This window comes from Aplysia californica, unplaced genomic scaffold, assembly GCF_000002075.1.
Source record: "Aplysia californica isolate F4 #8 unplaced genomic scaffold, AplCal3.0 scaffold00016, whole genome shotgun sequence".
NCBI lineage: Eukaryota > Metazoa > Mollusca > Gastropoda > Aplysiida > Aplysiidae > Aplysia > Aplysia californica.
In genome coordinates, this window is record NW_004797286.1 from 2,230,135 (window position 1) to 2,251,122 (window position 20,988).

Genomic DNA, 20,988 nt, shown 5'->3' on the forward strand with positions numbered 1-20,988 from the left:
TCACAAAGGAAAACTTTCCAGAAAAGAAGAATCCCATGGTTGGAGCAAATACACTTATATTAATAAGAAGAAAGCGGTGAAAATACGATTTATTTTTTACAGTATAATTCTTTTTGCTTCAAGAATGCAGCCCACTTAATTACTTATTTTTCATTTAGACCCCACAGAGACGGAAAAGCCAAGGTAGCCTAAGCCTAGCAAAGACAGTACATAACTAGACTCTTTGGGCCTAGGCTGTTAAAAAAATATCGATAAAAATCTCACAAACGTTTATACTCGATTACTATATTCGTACTTAAATTTATGGCGGACATTTTAAATGTAAACAAACAATCGTTGAGTCGCTAAGCCCAAGAGAGAGAAAACTTTCTTGTAAGTGTTTAACATTTGAATTATGAATAAATTTAGTTTTTCGTGGAGGGGTGGAGTCTTTCAAGATCTTTCTCTAGAATTCTGTTACCCTCACTACAGCTGTTGTTGCAGTGTGAGTGAGTGCTTGACTGTCTAAACTCAGTTGAGTAGAATCTAACTGTACCCCCTATTGAATTGACCTTATTGAGGCTACTGCTGTACAACCAACCAACTATGGAGATTCTCACATTTTAAATTTTTAGTGTCCCCAGTCCAGTTGATCGGGTCAGCAGGAGTCGTCTTAGGGCAAATTAGGGTCTTGTTAGTTCTAGTCAGTTTAGTAGTATCTAGACCTAGAAGTCAGTTGCAGACTCCTTGTTGTCAAAAGAAGGCCACCTCTATTCTCACCCGGAGTGAGAATAGTGCAGGCGAGTCTTTTGGCTATTCTCACCCGGTGCGCGTTCACCGTTATAGCCTAGATCTAGGCCAACAAATTTTGCTTTTACCCTAAACCACAGAATTCTACACTGTATAACAGAAAAATTGTAGAATTCAGTGCCGTGAACAAATGTTCCATTACAACTGTAGCCTACTACTAAAAGCGTACAATTTTGTCTGTGTGGGCAGTGGAGAGAGAGAGAGGAGTAGCGCGAGAACTTCCGCTCAAAACAAAATGGCGACCCGCGTAGTTCGGCTCGATTCGAAAAGTTAAATAGATCTAGCCGTAGCATCTTTGTAGACAACCAAATTAATATACTTTTGTGTTTTAACATAATTTTTTAACTTTGTTTTGGTCAATAAAAAATCAATTTGATCGTCCACACCGATAGAATGATAGACAGTATTCAGAAAGAGACCGAGAGAGAGGGGAGGAGTAGATCTTGCAAGAACTTTCGGGCAAAACAAAATGGCGACCCGTGTAGTTCGGCTCGATTCGAACAGTGAAATAGCCATAGCAACTTTGAAGATCAAATTAGCTTACTTTTGTGCTATAACGTAATTTTTTCTTGGCTTTTATCAATTTGATCATCCACACCGATAGACAGTGTATTCCGAAATGAGGAAAAGCAGGTCTTGTTTCGCACGGGGTGAGAATAGCCTACGCTGGCAAGTCTCACCCGGGGTGAGAGGTAGATCGTTTTTCTATTCTCACCCCGGATGAGAATAGCCACTTCCTCAAAAGAAACGGAGCTTTTTAGATCTAAATCTAGATCTAGATCTAGTTCCCACCCCGCCATGGGCCATTGTTCGCGGGTTTTGGCCCCCCAAGAGTAGGGGGTTTTAGGGGGGCTTGCCCCCTTGACCTACTAGATATATCTAGATCTAGATCTATCCTAGAAAAATAAGGTAGGGGGTTTCATTCGGCTAGACTGGCAGTCTTAAGTACGGCTAGACTTGCAGTCTAGCCGTACTTATTAGATTCATATGATGGCTAGACTCACCATTTACAAAAAATAGGCCTACTGAATTGTAAATATACATTTTTAGTGTGCAGTACCTAAAGTATTTGTATTTTCTTGAGACGAAACCAGGTGCATGTATTTTAAACCTCCTGTTTTCTAATGTTAGTAGGGCCTAGTATAAGTACGGCTAGACTGGCAGTCTAGCCGTACTTAATATTGATGGCTGAATTGTAAATGAAATTTTTAGTTTGCAATGCCTAAAGTATTTGTATTTCAGACAAAACCAAAAGGTGCCTTACTGACTTGCATGTATTTGAACCTGAATAATTACTAGATCTAGATCTAATGAGACCTGTGTACTTAACAGGCTTGAGTCGATAGGGCCAAACCTAGATCTAGATCTAAGTACGGCTAGACTAGCGGTCTAGCCGTACTTAAGTACAGCTAGACTCTCAGTCTAGGCTGTACTGCTAGCCACTTCGTACCATAATTTGATGTTTTGCAGTTGTTAGATTTGTTATAGAGTAGCCTATATCTTAGCTTGCCGCGCATCAAACGTATATCTAGATCTAGCTAGATATCTAGACTAGACCTCTAGAATCTAGGGTGCTTTTTTGGTAGATCTCGATCTAGTTCCCACCCCCCTTATTTGAGCCTGACCTAGATCTAGATCTATACGTCTGATTCGCGTCGAGATAAGATATCAAACCTAACAACTGTAAAACATGAAATTGTTGTAAAATTCAGGGAGGCATGCCCCCCTGAAAGTGATTCTAGGTCAGGGGGGCTTGCCCTACTCTTGGGGGCTAAACCTGTGAATAACAATTGCGGGGTGGGAACTACCGAAAAAGCTCTGAATCTAAAGATCTAGATCTAAATCTAGATCTAGATTTTCTAGATAGATCCTGAGGCTCAAATAAGGGGGGTGGGAACTACCGAAAAAGGACCAAAGAAACGGCCCTTCGGCAGATTGGAAGGATTTATTCTCAGCAAAACAGGTTTGAAAAATAAGAAATGTGATGACGAAGGTGGCCCTACAGATTCCCTAAACTAGATTCTAGATCTCTCTTATAAAAAAGGAAGGACATCCATAAAGAGCGACCACCCCCCAACAAACACTACAAAAAGAAGAAGATGAAGAGCCCTAACCCTATCCAAACCAAACCCTAAGCCTACCCCAAACCTAAACCCTACCCCTACCCTTAACTTAAACCTAAACCCTAACCCTACCGCAAACCTTACCCCTACCCCCTGCCCCTCTGTTCTACTCTGTCTCAGTGGTTGCTTGTTACGGAAGTCCTCCCATAAAAAATTGTAAATAAATTGACAATCTCAGGTTTTTGCCCCAAGATCAAGCCAAGAGGATGATGAGTCATTAGATCCAGATGTAGAAATATTAGCTCTTGCTTGTCCTGCGTCTGTGCTGAGATACGAATCTTAGCAACCGATAACGTCGGACGTTCTGGGCAGTCCGCTGGGGTCACTCAGTGTGTAGGCCTACTGTTGGTGTACGTACAGCGTGCCCGCCTGGAACCTGGAAACGTGTGTTTTCGCCATGAATAGACCAACCGCGGGAGTTGTGTGTTAATCAATGATGAAAATAACGCTGTCTTTCATATATATTTCTATTTATAAAGTGTTACAAACACATGAATAACCCCCTCTCTTAAGCTAAGACATTACGAGTAGTTACGACCATTCGAATAACCTTTCTAGACACTCTTGGTGTTATGAATGACCTGGGGTTCGAAAGGGGATTATCTATAGACTATAGAGGTCGGTTTCCGAACGTTTTGCACTCAAATTGTTCTTCGTACCTGTGTAATGGTATTAGCTTATTTTTTATCAGGTATTATCATGTCATACAAAATAAGCTCATTTGACTCCCCTGGGGCAGTGCCACTGACTTTAGTTAGTGTCTTTAGACTATTTCCAAAAGGGGGACATTTCTCGTTCAAGCACAGTAGAATTGATTTTTGTAAATGGGGTGATTCATCATGTCACGCTCATATAACTGTGCCTGATCTGCAACAGGGAACTGCTGCTTTTTCTTTCCTAATCCTCATGTACTATTGTCATTTCTTCTACTTCTTTTATATTTTGTCACTCTTGTGACCCGCTATTTCCTGGGTGCCTTGATAGTCGAAGCAGACCTTGTGCTGTTAAAGCTAGAGAGGTGAGCAGAGTAAGTCTGATTCCCACCCTTTGGCGCTCATATATATATATGACCTAATGCAGTTGCGAGCACCGTAAATCCCAACTCATTTGAAAGATTTTGAATAGAAAAATGGAAATCTTGTTTCCTGACTATCCTTTCGAGCTCCTCATGTCTAAGTTGGTCAGGGGGCTCTCGTGGCCTAGAGGTTAAGGTGTTGGTCTCTCATTCAAAGGTCCCGGGTTCGATTCTGGGTGGCGACCAAAATATTTTCTTCTCTAAAAGTGTCTCCTTTCACCTCCTTTCCTGATCTCTAACAATGTTCTGTTGTCTGCTTTCATTTCCACTTTCTGCCCCCGCCCCCTCACCTCCTTTGCCCCCTCCTCTGGGCTCCTGACTCTTTCTGCAGCCTTTCTACTGCTACTCCTTGGCTCCTCCTAACTGCTGTCTTTCTGCCACACCCCTGATCTTCTGGTAGGAAAGATCTACACCTAGCCTTCTCAGACAAGGGCGAAAAATCTCGGAGGGCCAGTGTGCAAGTTGCGCACGTTAAAGATCCCTTGGTGGTCTAAAATCGATAAGAGTAGGCTTCGGCCGCCACCCGGGCAAAATTCAAAATTTCCTACCAACGAAAAAGTATAAGGTGTGTCCCGCGCGCTCATATGACCTTATGCAGTTGCGAGCGCCGTAAAACACTTTACTAAACAAACAAACAATAAGTTGGTCAATTTGTTCTATAATTTCATTGGACGAACATCTTGAGCTAACAACTTGGTGTGTTTTGAATGAGGCTGAGACTTATGCCTCGGTTACGAACCAACGTAAGCGGTTCTAGAAGAAGGCCACAAGAAATGCACACAAACTCAAGCAGACTGATGCACACGCACTTGAGCTGCGTGAATGCGGATCGGACACGGGACCCGAATTGAAGGGGGGATGATGCTCGGCACGCATATGCTGAGCCAGGGGCTAGACTGACGCGGGACCAGAACGCAGGCGAGGTGCCGAAATAGGCTTATCGGGTGACATAAACCAGACTCCCGCAGGACGAGGGTTAAAATTAGGCCTAGATTTAGATCTAGATTCTAGATCTAGTAGATCAAGTTTTTATTACTATTATTACATGAAAGCTATTATAATAGGCCTACTTATTACATTACAGCGAGCACCTTGCACAACTTTCGGTTAAATGTAGAACGACACATCTTCCTGATTGGCTGCTAATTTTAGTAATGTCATGTCATCACTCTCTAGGATACCCACAGACTATTTTAAGGAAGCCATGGAGGTACCGCATGAAACGATGTGTTTTCGGTATGTAATAACATTTCAGAATTCCTAGTACTTGGGCATGGTGGATGGAAGATCGCTTAGATAGACTAGATCGTTGATGCTCAGAACAGTAAGATTAAGAACGCTGATGCTTGAAGTTGAAACACGGTAAACTCAAAGACAATAAACCGCTCGAAAACTGCCGTAATGACGCCGGAGGATTATCCCCAAACTCCTCCAGCATGCTTACTTCATCACTACGTTAAAAAAAACCTACAAAACAACAAATATTATAGTTTATTGGACAAATTGTTGGTCAGTCGCGAGGAGGAGGGAGGTGAAGAGGAAAAAAAAACCTTCCGGGACCGGGATTCGGTCCCACGCTCATATGACTTCAAACGCAGACATGCTGACGCTGTCCATTCGTCCATTAGAACTTCCAACAGCGAAAGGTAGATTAAGCTTGATATACATAGACACTTCCATCTTTAGTGCCGTGCGGTTGGCTATAATTTAGATGTAGTCACGTGATCGGAGGGGTATCCTGGTCTGACGTCAAACAAGATGGCCGCCTTACCTAAAAATAGTTTGCGTCGTTCTACGTTTAATCACATGTCCTAGCACACCTCTGTGATTGGCCCAAATTTAGATCTAGATCTAGATGACATATATATATTTCCACCATCTATTTTTGTTGTCTTCCAGGGTTTCCCTTCCCGGTTGACTAGATCTAGATCTCGCCATGGCGAACCCGCTTAGCGTGCGATGGGCTACGTCAAAGGTCTCATCAGCGACTGCTTGGGCTGTGTGCGCACGTGTGTGTTTTAAAATTGAATTATTTTTTTTCACTTTGGGTACCCTGAACCCATCATCATGTTATTCTTCACTTTTATCGTGCTTTCCATACTAAATGATTTTAAGTGTAATTTTTTTTCTTTTGTATGATTCCATTTTCATGTTTTAAACATTGACTTTTGTATTAACAAATTTTCCCCCAGAAGCTGAGCAAGTTTTGTAACCCACAAGAAGGATGACCGTTGAAGCCCTGAGGGACATATTTATTGAATGTCAAGATTCACAGAATCAGCACCAGCTGGTTAAAGCCTTTAAAAAACTTTACAATGAAGTGAGTGGTTGTGATTGGTCTTTAACTACTTTAAGATTTTGGGAATATTGTACGTTATAAAGTTGGATTTTAAAATATTTTGTTAGGAAACGTATTTGGTGCAAATTATATTCTTGAAGAAAAAAATTATACACAGTCAAAATTGTCTAATAGAAACGGCCACCCATTGTCGAGGAGAAAAGTGGCTGTCTTAGATAAAGACAAATGGATGTCTTACACAGTGTCATGCGAGGGGGGAACTGGGATGTGGTAGTTTGTTCTGGTGATTATCTTTTATACAGGTGGCCGTTAGAACTGGTTCGACTGTATTTTGAATTGCAGTGAACTGAAGGGTGGGGGGCTCAGCTCACAATGTTAGCTTTGAATTTTCACACATTATATTATAGCCAACTGAAGGAATGTGTCTTGTACATCTGCAACTTTAAAATGAACTCCCACATACTTGATAAGAAGCATTGTTCCTTGGGTTTGGGTCCCTTTTTATTTTTTTTCAATTGAAAGGTTTGGGTCCCTATTTTTTTTTCAATTGAAAAATATTCTGACATGTCATGATGTAAAAATATTGTTTTTTCTTCTCTTACAATACACCACAGGTGCCCTTTGACACATTTTGGCCGGAATTTCTATACCTGGTGAAGCACCCTTTGACAGTATATGACAGACAACCAGCTGTAGAGAAAACAATTGAGTTCTTGTCCAAAGCTGTTACTGAGCTGGCAATTGCACATGCCAACACAACCGGTCAATCTGCAAAGAAAAAGAAAGATGACAAAGAAGCACAGAAAGAGGATGATGCTTCGGATGAAGAGGAAGGCGATATGCATCCCCTGCTGATGAATTTTTTTGAGTTTCTCCTTGATGTAAGTCCTATGCATCTGTCTTTATGGAAAATATTTCTTCCTTAAAATATTTCTGTCTTAGCGAAAGCCAGATTATGCCAGCCTCCATAAATGCCCTGTGAATTTGAGAATAAAATCACTTAGACCCAGGAATTTAAGGAAATCTCCAGAATGACCGGAGAAAGCCCAGAGAAAATGAGTTTTGTTCTACAAACAGCGAAAACCTAAGCTGATATGGTAAAGAGGTCCAGTTTTTTGGTGGCATTTGTAATTTATTTGACTTTCCCCGTTCTGTGAATAACTTTTGTGTTAATAAGCGGAAATGGCAGATGTGAGATGTCATTAAAAACTCAGATAAATCAAGGCTGTGCAATCTCTATTTGAATAATTATGTTCTAATTTTTATTGCCTTACCACCCAGAATCCTCAAATTATGGCCTGATAACTGTCATAGTTATGATACGCGAATGATCAATGTTCGTTGTTATTGTGAAAATTAGTTTGATTAAGTCTACTTTTGCACTATTTTCTTCTCAAGTTGTGTACACCCTTCATTCATAGTTTTAGAAATTCATGTACTTTTGATGGGAGAAGAAATCTGTTTTAAGCATCTGCTCAAAGAAATGTGCTGTTATTGGCTCTTCACATTGAAGAGTAAGTCTTTTCCAGGGGTCCTCATTGTAATGTCTTCTTCCTGGAGATCATGTACCCCAGTGTCTACCTATGTGTTAGAATTGTTAGCTCTCTGAACTCTCTATCTTTCTGCAGGTTCACTGTGCAAAGGATAAAGGCATAAGATTCAGAGTGTGCCAGTTGGTCACCCGATTGCTTCAGAATCTTGGTGAAGGAGCCAAAATTGATGACAGCTTGTATGTCAGGATTTATCGTTGTATGGTGGAGCGCCTGAGAGACAAATTTCCTCTTGTCCGAGTCCATGCAGTTTTAGCTCTTACAAGACTTCAGGATCCATCAGATGAAAACTGTCCAATCACCAAAGGTTTTTATCTGTGTTTTTGATTTTGTTTAAGTCAAAGTGTTGAAATTCCTTTGAAGATTGATCTTGTTACTTTTACCAACTTTTCAATGTTGTTTAGTTATTGGAAATACAGTGAAAAAAGAGCAATGATTTGTCGCCTTTCGCGTTAACAAATTGCTTGCAACTTGGAAGATCAGGTCTGATAGCATGCTGTAAGTGTACAGCCTGTGTTATAGCTCCTTCAACGTAAGATTTATCAATGGTGTCCCATGTTGAGAAATTGGTGTCTTAGTGCTTAGACCAACAAACTTATGATCCACATGGCAATTCAAAAGCATCCCTGGTGGAAATATCAGCTACAATTTTTTTATTTTTTTTACATCAGTCTTGCTCATAGTTTTCAAGTCTTTCATTTGGAGGATCAAGTATGGTTAAGTAGCGACTATGGCAATGAACTAGTGGAAAACTATCTTCATTTATATAAATGTTTTCCACTTCATCTGCAGCCTATATCATTTTGATGACAAGAGATCCAAATGTAGAAGTGAGAAGAATCATCCTCACTTGCATTGCGCCATCCACATTCTCTCTTCCTGCCATCATTGGACGCACCCGTGATGTCAAGGACACTGTCCGGCGGACTGCTTACACTGTCATTGCTGAGAAGATTCCTCTGAGGGCTTTGAGAATCGAACAGAGAATTAGACTCTTGCAAGATGGTCTCAATGACAGATCAGGTAATGTCCAAAGTGATACTGTATGTAATGTCTCTTAATTGAGCTAAAAGACAACCAGCACCCATGTGCTATTAGATTCATTATTTTGAGAACGGTTCTTTGTGTTTGTTTATTATTGTTAAGGATTTTGTAGTGTTTGACACGTAAACTAATATTTCAAGCTTCTTTCATTGTAAATTTGATTACACACACTTTAATAATAATAATAAATTTCAGCTTTACTAAGAAAGTGCTCAATGCACATGACAATTATTCAAAGAACACATAGAGGGTTCCAATAGTGGTCCTGTCTCTTTCTCTCGCTCTGTCTCTCTTTCACTCTCTCTCTCTCTCTCTCTCTCTCTCTCTCTCTCTCTCTCTCTCTCTCTCTCTCTCTCTCTCTCTCTCTCTCTCTCTCTCTCTCTCTCTCTTTCTCTCCCCCTCCCTCCCTCCCTGCCTTCCTCACACAATCGCTCACTCACTCACAGCATAGGGATGAACAGAAACACCTCTGGCTTGGGCGAAATACAGGTCTAGGTCTGGACCTAAATCCACTGAATTTGAAGTTGAATCCTCGCCATTACCACTGTCAATGCTTTCACTACTACAACCACTACTGTACTCGTAGTCTTGATCAAGGTCTCCTGTATCACACAGGTTTTCAAACATTACTCGCCTGGTAATTTGGCCAATGAGACGTGGCTCTCTTTCATCCAAGTAGAAAAAGTGGGTGGTTGGCGGGTGTTCTGGTGTGGTTTGCTTCTTCTTTCCTATCAAACATCTATCGTACTTTTCTCCCCTTCTTCTTTTTTATGTTTGTTTCTCTCTTGTAACACCTCTAATCTTCTGGCGCTCATATGACCTTATGCAGTTGCGAGCGCAGTAAAACTCTCTACTAAAACTAAAAACAAGTAGAGAAAGTACTACAGTCCAACCTCATGGAGTTCACTGTTTGTAGAGACCATTGCCTGCACCAAGTGCAGAGTTTAGAGCTGATTGGCTGACTATTTTTAACGCATAATTATCTGATGAGAGGTTCTAGTAGACAGGGAATCCGACATAATTAATGGTTTCTTTTTCAGATGTCTGTTTTGGAGCAGACATTGACGATCTTGGTACCCCATTCCTTCCTGCTGTCTTGTCTTCATGATCAGCTCAGTTTTTCTCTTTTTTGTTATTCGTTGTAAAGTTGTTCAGGCCATCTGTGTATGTTGTTCTTTGTTTTCCTCTGCTCTTTCCCTCTATCTTTCCACACAACAGCAATTTCTCTTGTCCAATTGATTTCAAAGAATCTCAATTGTCTTTTTCTTATTGTTTTGATTATTGATCTTTCACAACCTGCCATTTGGAGCACTTCTCTATTTGTTTTCCTCTCTGTCAATGAGATTCTAAGTATTAAATACCACATTTCAGCAGCCTCCAGTCTTCTCTCTATGTCCTTGTTTTGAGTCCAGCTCTTGCATCCATATAAAATGACTGACCATGCATATGCTTTCAGGATTATTTTTTGTTCACTGTTATGTTTCTGTTTGAGAGGATGGGTGTCATCTTGATGAAAGTTTCTCTAGATATTGCAATCCTCTTTATATATATAGATCTATATATTTATTTTTTTAAAATTTTTTTTTTTGCATCTGGTGTAATTGTGCAACCAAGGTGTGTAAAACTTGACCTGTTTTATTCTTTCATTCTTACATGTGATGTTGCATACTGGGATGTCAGCACTTTTTTAGATCACCACACATTTCATTTTCTTAATGTTCAGTGGTAGGCCCTTCTCTTCTCTTTTCTCTGTCACTCTAGTTAGAATCTCCCGGAGCTTAGACTCAGAATCAGCTATTAAGGGTTTGCATTGTGTATTCCAGGTAAACCAAGAAAACGGCTGACAGGGGTTTTAAAAAATTTCATTCATGACTTTTTAAAATTTTTATTTGATCCTTCAATTTTGTAGTGTAAATTCTCTACGAGTAAAGTATGTAAAGCTAGAAAAATAATTGCATTTGTCTGCTTTTATTTTATGGTATTACTTATTACATTGAAATGGGTGGCACATAATGTTGTTTTTAATTTTGAAAGTCTTTATTCCTACCTCCACATGCATTATGTTGTATTATGTTCTTCTAACTTTGTGGGTGGTTGGCAGGTGCTCTAGTGTGGTTTGCTCCTTCTATCCTATCAAGTCTCTATCATCTTTATCTCTCCTCCTTTTTGCTCTTACTCTCTTGTAACACCTCTAATCTTCGGCACTGATATGACTTAATTATGTTGCAAGTGCCGTAAAGCACTTACAAAAACAAGTTCTTCTCTTTGATGCACAGAGATGGTTAAAGCTGCTTGCTCCAACAAAATGCTTCAAGCCTGGCTTTGTGCCAGTGAGGGCAATGTCCTGGATTTACTGACCAGACTAGATGTTCAGAGCTCTTCAAAGACTTGTGAATCAGCACTCAAGATTCTGTTCAAGAACTCAAGTGTTTTTAAAGTTATTGAACTGTTTACCATCATTGATGAGAAGTAAGGTTTTCCATTTGCCGTCTTGTTTTCTTCCCAGTATGTTGTTCTTAAAGTGATAGAAGAAACAGTCTGAATTCATAAATAATAATAATAATAATAGATAGCATTTGTATAGCGCATATCCCCGCTCAACAGCAGGCTCTATGCACTTTACACTATATTATTACCCCAGCAGACCATAGAACACTCCGAAACATTCTCAGCTTCCCGGGAAGCATACAGTGCAAGCAGCTGATTAAGCGCTCAAACACTAACAAACTGACAAGATCTTTCGCTGTCTATAGCCGGGTACCCATTCACACCTGGGTGAAGTGAGGAAAATTCGTGTAAAGTGCCTTTCCCAAGGACACAACGTCGGGTCCCTGACGGGATTCGAACCCACGACCATACGGTTGCGAGTCCGAGAGCCTAACCAGTAGGCCACCGACGCCACCATCTTGAAGGACATCTCAGATTTCTAAAATCTTCCAGACACTTGTATTTTATTTCTTATCTGTGTACTTGCTTAAAATATAATGGTCCTTTATGACTCTCGATAGAAGCTAGTCTTCAAAAATTGTCAGAAATTTTGTTTTTATGGCTATGTGGGCTTTGTAGTGAGGACAACTCCTTATCTCCGGCAAGCAGTCCCACTGGCTTGCGATCGAAACAGCTGTGCATTTATTTACGACTTCTATGTCAGATTAGTTTTCTGCAGTTGCCAAAGACAGGTTCCAGTAAAAGATGACAATATGAAATAGGTTCATTTATTTTAATTTTATGACCAATTTAATATGCTCGTATATGTCACTTTTAGATTTCACATTAAAAAAGGGCCCTGGCATCATGGGCTTACCCTCCTCGGAGATAAAGAGTTTAAGAATTACTAATTGGTTTTTGCTGTTTGAATTACGGGAATATTTTGCTTTCGTGTCTCTCAGAGCTCTTGTTCCAGAGGAAAAACTGACGTGTGAAAGTGCCTTCTATTGGCGCAACGTGGTGCAGTATGTTCAGCAGGCTGGAAATGAGTATGATGAACAACTGGACAAAGTCAGACCCAACTGTTTGGATTTTTGTGATTATCTGGAAGGGTATGCTTCTCTGATTGCTGTACAATTTTTTCTTGCACTCGTTTCATTTCAAAATTAAATTTTTATATCAAGAATGTAAAGAGATAGGTTTAATCCTCATTCCAGGTGAATGTTTGAGAAGCGAAGGTCGAGAAACATTGAGATTTAAAAAGAGAAGGCTGATTTTTCTTGGCGATGATTCTATTTATTTCAGACTTCTTGGTTCAATCTGGAAATTAATTTTGTTTGCTTAATCCGCTATAGGACAGAGAAGAAAAACGCATTACCAACTTCAACTGGGGTAAGGGTGGAGGAGGGTTGATGGAAGAAAGCCAAATCCTCATGGAATTGTATTGGCTATGAACTTTCTGATTTCAGAGTAACAAAACAGCTGATGAACTGCACAGACCTTGACAAAATGCTCGACATAGAATTCATGATTCAGCAACTTTTACAGATCCTCCTGTGCATGGATCTGTCTGATCAAGCAAGCAGGTGTGTAAGAAATGATTGAACCTTTTTTACTTGCTTTGCAATTGAATGTTTGAACTTTCCAATTTATATTATCTCAAAGTTGTAGTGTTAGAAATTGAGTAAAGAAGTAAAGATCGGTCTGCCCTGTGTACGAAAGCCCAAGTATGCCTTGCTGTCCTAAAAAAATGTATAACTGAGTTTTAGACAAAATTATGTGATTGGTATTTTCAGAAAGGTGATTGCAAACTCTTGGTGACATTGATTATTTATTTTGTAGAATGTGAAGTTATATGAAAAGGTGGAGGAGATAAAGCACGTTTTCTTGAAAATGTACAGTTACATTTTGTCATTTAGCACATTTAGTAAATAACGTTATGAAGAACATTGTTCTCTCACAACATAATAGCTTTCTTAAAATCTTTTGTTGATATCAACTATGACTATTTGTTGCCGCACCATTGAGTCCTCTCTAATTTTCATTTGAATTGTTATTGTGTGATAGATTTTTTGGTCTTTGTACACATGCAATTGGCTTTAAACTCAATAGTTTGCTTCTTTATACTTACAATTGGCTTTACACTTTGAAGACAGTTACCTCTCGCCATTGCTGTTTATCTCGCTTCTTTCTCTGTTCTTTCAGTCTGTTGTGTTACTTTTTCCCCGCACTATACTGTCATCTTTGTGCTTTGAATCATCTTGCCATCTGGTTTTGTACACATACATGATGCATTTTTTTGTCAGAGCTTTAAATGTGACAATAATCATTCTTTTAGTTGTCCCAACTTATTGTTGGTGGGACACTTGACTGCTGTGGGTTCCTGATTTTCAAATTTCTGCAAGGATTTCTCAGAACTGAAGTCTTCTCTGCCTCACTCTGTGCTACTTTGAAGTTTACATTGTGTGGACAGGGGTGTAATACTCTGATCAAGAGTCTCAGATTCCCTGGATTGTTCTACCTGGAAGCCATTTTTTTTCTATTATTTTCATAATTTTCATTAAAGTCGGTAAGAACAGTTATTGTGGGTGGTTGGCGGGTGCTCTGGTGTGGTTTGCTTCTTCTTCCCTATCAAACATCTATCGTCCTTATCTCCCCTTCTTCTTTTTTATGTTTGTTACTCTCTTGTAGCACCTCTAATCTTCTAGCGCTCATATGACCTTATGCAGTTGCGAACGCCGTAAAACCTCTACTAAAGCTAAAAAAAACGTTATTATTCTCAATATTTGTTTCTGTTTAACCCCATATCAACAGTCAATTAACTGTCTTTTTGTTTGCAGATTAAAATTAATAAATTTTGTGTTATTTTCACAAAATGCACTTTGTGTCCCTGGTTCTAATAATCAGCCATATTTCACCACAGGAAAAGGGCAGAGAAACTTTTGAGGAATCTGTTGCTGTCAGACCATGTGGGTTCTTCTCTCGTGGATCACATCTTACCTTGCCTTGGCCAGCTCCATACAGACACAGAGGAACTGGTCAACGTTGTAGCTGAGATCATCTCTGAGATCAGGGAGCCCATCACATCTGTCGAGAAAGAAATCTCAAAAGCTGACCGCAGAGATTTAGATAAAAAGGTTGTTCTCTGGCTGTGATACTGTTTCTGGATAAAATGTTAATGTCTTTTTTTTTTTAATTTCTAAAAAAACTTTGGTTTACTAACAGTTTGAACCTGTAGTAATTACTATTTTCTCAATTATGATAACATCAAAACGAAAAGACATTCTTGACCAAACGATGGTTTTGTTAACCTCTCGAGTGATCGTATGTTAAGGAGAACAAAAAAAACCTTAATCCTCTAAGATGGAAAGCTTTAATTTATTATGTGCTGATATGTTCCTTGCTCTTTGGCGTAGCAAAGAGTAAATTATAGTCACAATCAGCAAGTGCCAGATGTGCGACAGACATCCAAGATCATGGTTCTCCTTTATTCCTTTTCTCAGATGCTCTTAAAAAAAAGCTATATTATCCTGATTTTTTCCCCTATCACCCATCTGTTTAGGCTGTCCAAGTTCATTGTTCTGGGTCTTCTCTGCCTCGTTTGCCTTCAATTTTGTTAGTGAGAGCATAATCCTCTAAGAATACAAATAGCTCCAGTTATCTCTGCTTTTTTATTTGTAACATTTTTGTTTTACTTTTTAAGTACGTACTGTGTATAAAGATGTGATGGTGCTGTTTATACTGTAATTGTTTTGTTTTTCTTTCACATTATCAGATTGCTGGTATCCGAGTGAAGCTGAACCAGCTGAGGGAAGAACTCGGGGAGTGTATTGAGAAGCAGGATTTCGAGAGGGCAGCTCAACTAAAAACTGACATCTCTAACCTAGATGCTGAACGATCCTCTCTATTGGAAGAGACAGAACCCAAACTGGAGGAAGTACGCACCCAAAGGGTAAGCTGTTTTCATTCACTATAAGGATTTGGCTTAGATATATGTCTTATTACTTTGTGTATGTGTGTGTGGTGAAACACAAAACCAGTGTGCCAGCATCTGGACAATGAAGATTTATCTTATCTTATCTATCTTATTACTCTATTTAAGTTTGTTGGGTTTGTTTTTTTCTCACTATATTACATATTTAAGTTTGATTTAGCTTTTTTGAAAATCATTGTCCAGACATTATTACATAAAAAGCCTATTGTTTCCCTTGGAAAAAACTTGTTCCTGCCTTGGTGATATGTTGTATTTCAGTGACAACTTTTCTTTAGGATGGCAAGTTACAGCAGTTAGTGACTTATTGATTATAATTTATAAATGCAGTCCTGTGCTTTGTACCGCCATCGTACATTCTGTACTTGTGTACTTTACTTCCTGTATATGTTCAACTACCAGTCTAAACGGTGTCAGTCGAGTTCTGATATACAATTACCTTTTTATGAAAAGATGTTTTGCACCATCTAAAGAAATGCTCATCAGTACTAGTTTAGTTAAATGGCACCCAGCCTTTTGAAGAAAGAAGGGTTGCAAATGAAGCAGATAGAAGTAGCCTCAACCTTTCTTTACAAATTGATTTATTGATTTTCCTAATTTTTGTCCACTGAATTTTTTTACAGGATGACCCTCTCACAATGTTGAAATGCATTACCGTTGTTTGTGAGCTGCTGACTTCACCCAAGATCAAAACATTGACATCTACTCTCCAGATGCTTATGGAAGCTCAGGTAAGAGTTTTGGTGGAACTGACCTTTTAGACTGGGGTTGTTTTCACTCTTCAAACACTGATGTTGCTGTCTATTATTAGTGATGTAGGTCTTCTTTCTTTCACAAAATTAGATGTTATTTAACGCCAGTACTATCTGTGCTTACTTTCAAAGTCACCTTCGCCCCTACAGAATGTTTCTTGCAATTGTTTTATATTTGTAAATGCAACATTTTAACAATCTTTTACCTAGGTGTTGCCAGGTGTTAACATTGTAACAATCTTTTAACTAGGTGTTACCAGGAATGACCAACGAAGAAGCTGAAGTGAGGAATGCTGCTGTCAAGGCAATTGGTCTTTGCTGTCTCATTAAGAAAGATGTCATCATGCAGCATTTGCCTCTTCTGTTGCAGGTATAGTATTCTCATGCAGACCTACCAACTGCAGTCTAGCACGCACATAGTAAAATTGCCAGGACCCGGAAATCTTCTCACTATGTAGATGTTTTTTAATTTAAAGAACATGTAAGAACATATGGGGACCTGGAATTCTGTTTGTTATTTGCATGCAAGATTGTATTTTAAAAAATCTGATTCCCCAAACTTTTGCCTCTTCTGTCGAATTTCAAGTTGGATTTATTTTATGAAAATGCTTTTCCAGTATTTCTCTTATACAAGGGCATGGTTTTTATAGCTGACTTTTGAGCTGTTTTCCATCTCTTCTTAGTTGACATTTGAATTCTAATGATAACTGGACTTGTTCGGGTGGTTTGAAGACTCTAGACTGGTGGGTCTTCTTTTCTTTCCCTCTGTTGTTTCTGTCTGTGTGTCTTACTTTTTCCCTCTGTTTCTTTTTACTCTAACAAATCTGTGCTTTCTTGAATTTGCGTATTCAGTTGAGTTCAGCTACCTTAATATTGGGAGATTCCTATTGTTGTTGGGGGTAGGGGATTGTGAAAAGACTGAGTGGAGTGAGACAATGGGACAATTTTCCTTTCTTTTCTTTTTTTAACTCTTCGGGGGTTGGCAGGTCTGCTTGATATGGGCGTTGTTCGTTTTGTCTCTGTACACAAAGCACTTCTTGACTCTAACCCCATCAGGGATTTTGTAATAATCTCTTCTTTTGAGCAATAAAGATCAGCTTTTGTGATTTGTCTACCCCAGTGGCAATCCAAAACCCATTAATTGTACGGTATTCCATTCCTTTTTCCCTTTGTGCTCCACTCTCATGAAACTTTTCAACCTGTACAAGTAACAATATCTATCACTGAACATTTTGGTTTGACACAAGCATAAATTTTAATTTCCATTATAAGAAAATTTCAGTTACTGGCCTCTCCCAACATCACATTCAATGTTCTACACACTGGCCTGACACAAAAGTTGAAAACCTTCCTGGAGTTAGGCTTGTGTTCCAGACTCTAAAGTTGGATAGTGAGCATTCTTTTCTCAACTTTACGCCGTTGCTATTTTTATATCTTTTTCTGTTGTAATGTGACATCTCTTCTTTGTAATCAGGCCACCCAGATGGACACTCACCTTGTCAGAACTACTGCTATGCAGTGCATCTTTGACATTGTGCATGTGCATGGCTTGGACACCTTCAGTGATGAGGGGAATGCTTCCAGTCAGGAAACTAACAAGTCTTGTGCAGAGAGTGAAGCTGACCACACAAATGTCACTGACGCATCAGAGCTGGCTGACTCTACTGTCGGCTCTGTTAATGAAACTGCCGATGAGACAAAGGATGCAACTGCTGCCAGTGAAAAGACTGGGTGGAGTGAGACAGCCAGTAAAATCATTGCCATCCTAAGTGCATATTTAGATAATGAGGTATTAACTGTTCATTTGTGCTCATTTCATGTTATGACATGCATTTTATCAGAAAATGTTTCTGGAATCTCTTCTCTTTTTTTTGTACATACTTGCTCTGTGTATTACTATCTCGTAATATTTTCCTTGCTTCACAATGCGTTTTTCATCCAGTCTCTTCAACGATAGTGGAGGTGAAAAAATTTAACTTTAAAGGATGTTTTAATCATAGATTTTAGAGTTTCATTATATGCCTATCTATTACAAAATGAAATGGTTCGGGCAAAATAAGGAATAGTGGAAGTGTATATATATGTAAGTATAAACTTTTGTTTGTGAAGCAGTCTGAATGAGAATTTATGGTGGCATTCAACAGCACAGCTCAGAGATGTTTTGATTGGTTTTTTTTCTTGGGGTGAACATTTGGCAGTGTTGTGTGAGAGAAGGAAAAATTAAATGAAGAAAACCCTTTCTTTCTTTCTTTTTTTTTTTTTTGTTTTGTTTTTTTTGGTGTGTGTGTGTGTGAATATTTTACGATGCTTGCAACTGCATATATGGTCATATGGGCGTACTGGACACGTTAACAGTGCTTCCACTCTTCTGTATTTTTACGGAAATCCGTACTTTCTGCCAGTTCCGTATGGTTCCTCCATCATTATGAACTCCCTCCGTAAAAATATGCGACAGCATTGGACTGCCCAAATTCCGTACTCGCCTTCGTATTGTGTTGTATAAGTTACGGATATTTACGGTAATTCTCTCGGCAATAAGTTAATGTTTATAGAAACCTGCAAAATTGTTCATTTCCTTCAGTCGGCCATTATTCTGCTATGCCCCATGCATTCATTGCGGTGCGGTTGGTCGGCAGTTCATATTTTACATGCACATGAATCAAAATCTGGTGTACTTTTTGTGCCAATTTCCTCCTTTCTATCATTCACTCATTCCTTCTGTCTATCTTCGGATTGTTGCCGCGGCTGGAAAATTTGCGGGTTGATCAAGTAAATTGAGTTGTGATCTTAGACAGAAAGTTACTGTCAGAAAGAAACTTTTTTTGCAAATTTGTCTAGATCTAGAGACATTATCAATGTGAAAATTCTACGGCACGTGAACGCGATAATATAAGGGCCGCGATGAAAGAAATATTATATGCTTATACGGGGTGCCACTAAGGATGGGATCCGGCTAATCGCCCGACTCGGTCGCCTCAAAAACAAACGCGTTTGTTTTCAGTTTCAGACGATGGAGTCGGGTGATCGGCCCGATCCAGCCGTAGGTAAAATCAAGAATAATTCGAAGTGGTGTTCCGAGGTTGTGACGGGTGACATTCAGACGTGAAAATTGAGGAAAAATTAGAGTTTATGCTGGGCAACTGTATTGTAAAGGAACATATCTATTCATTATTCCCAAGTTTGCCTGCTATCAATGGTGCGATGACAAATTGATTGAATTATAGTACAATGAAATAAACATTGCCAGCAATGGAAAGATACGGTGTTGAAGAAATCAAACAAGACAAAATGTTGGTGAAAAAATAAATGTTATGGGCTGTAGGAAATCTCTTCAAATGCCATTTTTACCCCTCTAAAAGCACTAAATTTCAATTTCTTCGGGGGCTTTGCCCCCTGGACCCTGCTGGAGCAGCCCCCAGACCCCCAGCAGAACATTCCTTACTTTTAAGCTTCAGCTGGTGGAAGCACTGCGTTAAGCATATTCAATTTGGTAGGAATTTAATTTTGCCTGGGTCGCTGCTGAAGTCTCCTCTTATCGATTTTAGGACTACCATAGGATCTTTAACGTACAACTTACACTTCAAGATATTTTTGCTCTTGTCCAAAAAGGCTAGGTGTTAGATCTTACCTACCCTAAGATCAGGGGTGTGGCTGAAAAGCAGCAGAAAGAGTTAGGAGCCCAGAGAAGAGGGGGGGGGGGGCGAAATTGGACAAAAAGCAGACAACAGAACCATGATTAGAAAGCAGGGAGAGTGAAAGAAACATTTTTAGAGAAGAAAATTCTCTGTCACTGTCAGGTTTCGAACCCAGGACCTATTGTATGTGAGGCGAACTCTGAAAATGTTTAATGTGTCCAGCGCGCTCTTTTGACCTTTTGCAGTTGTGAGTGCCGTAAAACAATTACCAAAAAAAGAAAAGAACCAGTTTTCTCTTTGTGAATATTTCAGTCTGTCAATACTGTGTATATTTCAGAGTTTGTGAATACTCTCCGTATATTACATTGTAGATTTGTAGAGCCCATGGGTGGTTTCACTATTTTCATCTTCTTTCTGACAGAGTTCAGAGATTCGTAATGTGGCTGCGAAGGGGCTGGCCAAACTCCTGTTGTCTGGCAGAGTCATCTCCCCCAAGCTGGTGTCTCACCTGCTCCTGCTGTGGTACAACCCCATGGTGGAGGAAGACGAGACGCTGCTCCAGTGTCTGGGCATTTTCTTCCCGCTGTTTGCCTTCAGCAGCAGGTGCGCAATGGGCAAGTGGGTCCCATGTATTCAAAAGATGTTTCTTTATATTTAAAAAAAAATTTTTTTTTTTTAAAGGGGAGGGGAGGATGTCTTCTGCTTTAACGCTTTATCTCCAAGGGTGGTGAACCCACTGTGCCAGGGCAATTTTTTGGTATGAAATCTAAAAGTGATATATACGTCACTAAATTGGTCGTAAAATCAAAACAACTGAACCTATTTTGATAGTTCTCCATCTAATGAATGAACTCCAGGTAAAAGAGACCTGTTTTCGCAAATTTGCAAAAAGTAGTTTGATGCTGAAGTCGTCCTAAAGGAAAGTGCACTGCAGCTTCCTGGAGATAAGGAATTAAGGCAGTTATATTCTTGGAGATGAGACGAATAGAAAAATATGCGTTGGTAAAAACAATTTTTGTGTCCACTTGTTCTTTTATGTCTCTTTCTGGTGTTTTGAGATAATTCATGATAACTTGATGCAGGGAAGATACAATTTTCAGGGTCATGTATCTTCTAAAAATTTCTAGTTTTGGAGTTGTTGATGTTGTCATGAATATAGACAAGATGGATTGTTGCAATACGCTTGGTCCAGGAGAACAATGTGTAAGAATGTGCGTGCATTAGTCCTGTATACCAGCATTGTAGAATTTTCTTTTCAACAAGACTTTCTACAAAATATGGCTCATCATGTCCTTTTTTTTCT

At 39.4% G+C, this 20,988-nt stretch overlaps 1 protein-coding gene across 1 annotated transcript in view; it reads left to right on the top strand.

The window, feature by feature from the left end:
* The first annotated feature begins 270 nt into the window (after window positions 1–270).
* Window positions 271–20,988, top strand: part of LOC101850691 (condensin complex subunit 3) — a 30,995-nt gene continuing 10,277 nt past the window's right edge. Inside the window, exons 1-14 of the mRNA XM_005090424.3 lie at window positions 271–372; window positions 6,180–6,307; window positions 6,901–7,167; window positions 7,915–8,143; window positions 8,629–8,859; window positions 11,157–11,349; window positions 12,270–12,419; window positions 12,777–12,893; window positions 14,231–14,444; window positions 15,083–15,259; window positions 15,922–16,029; window positions 16,301–16,420; window positions 17,525–17,839; window positions 20,107–20,288. Coding sequence (XP_005090481.1) covers window positions 6,212–6,307; window positions 6,901–7,167; window positions 7,915–8,143; window positions 8,629–8,859; window positions 11,157–11,349; window positions 12,270–12,419; window positions 12,777–12,893; window positions 14,231–14,444; window positions 15,083–15,259; window positions 15,922–16,029; window positions 16,301–16,420; window positions 17,525–17,839; window positions 20,107–20,288 — 2,399 coding nt within the window. The 5' untranslated portion in view covers window positions 271–372; window positions 6,180–6,211. The remainder of the gene's footprint in view (window positions 373–6,179; window positions 6,308–6,900; window positions 7,168–7,914; window positions 8,144–8,628; window positions 8,860–11,156; window positions 11,350–12,269; window positions 12,420–12,776; window positions 12,894–14,230; window positions 14,445–15,082; window positions 15,260–15,921; window positions 16,030–16,300; window positions 16,421–17,524; window positions 17,840–20,106; window positions 20,289–20,988) is intronic.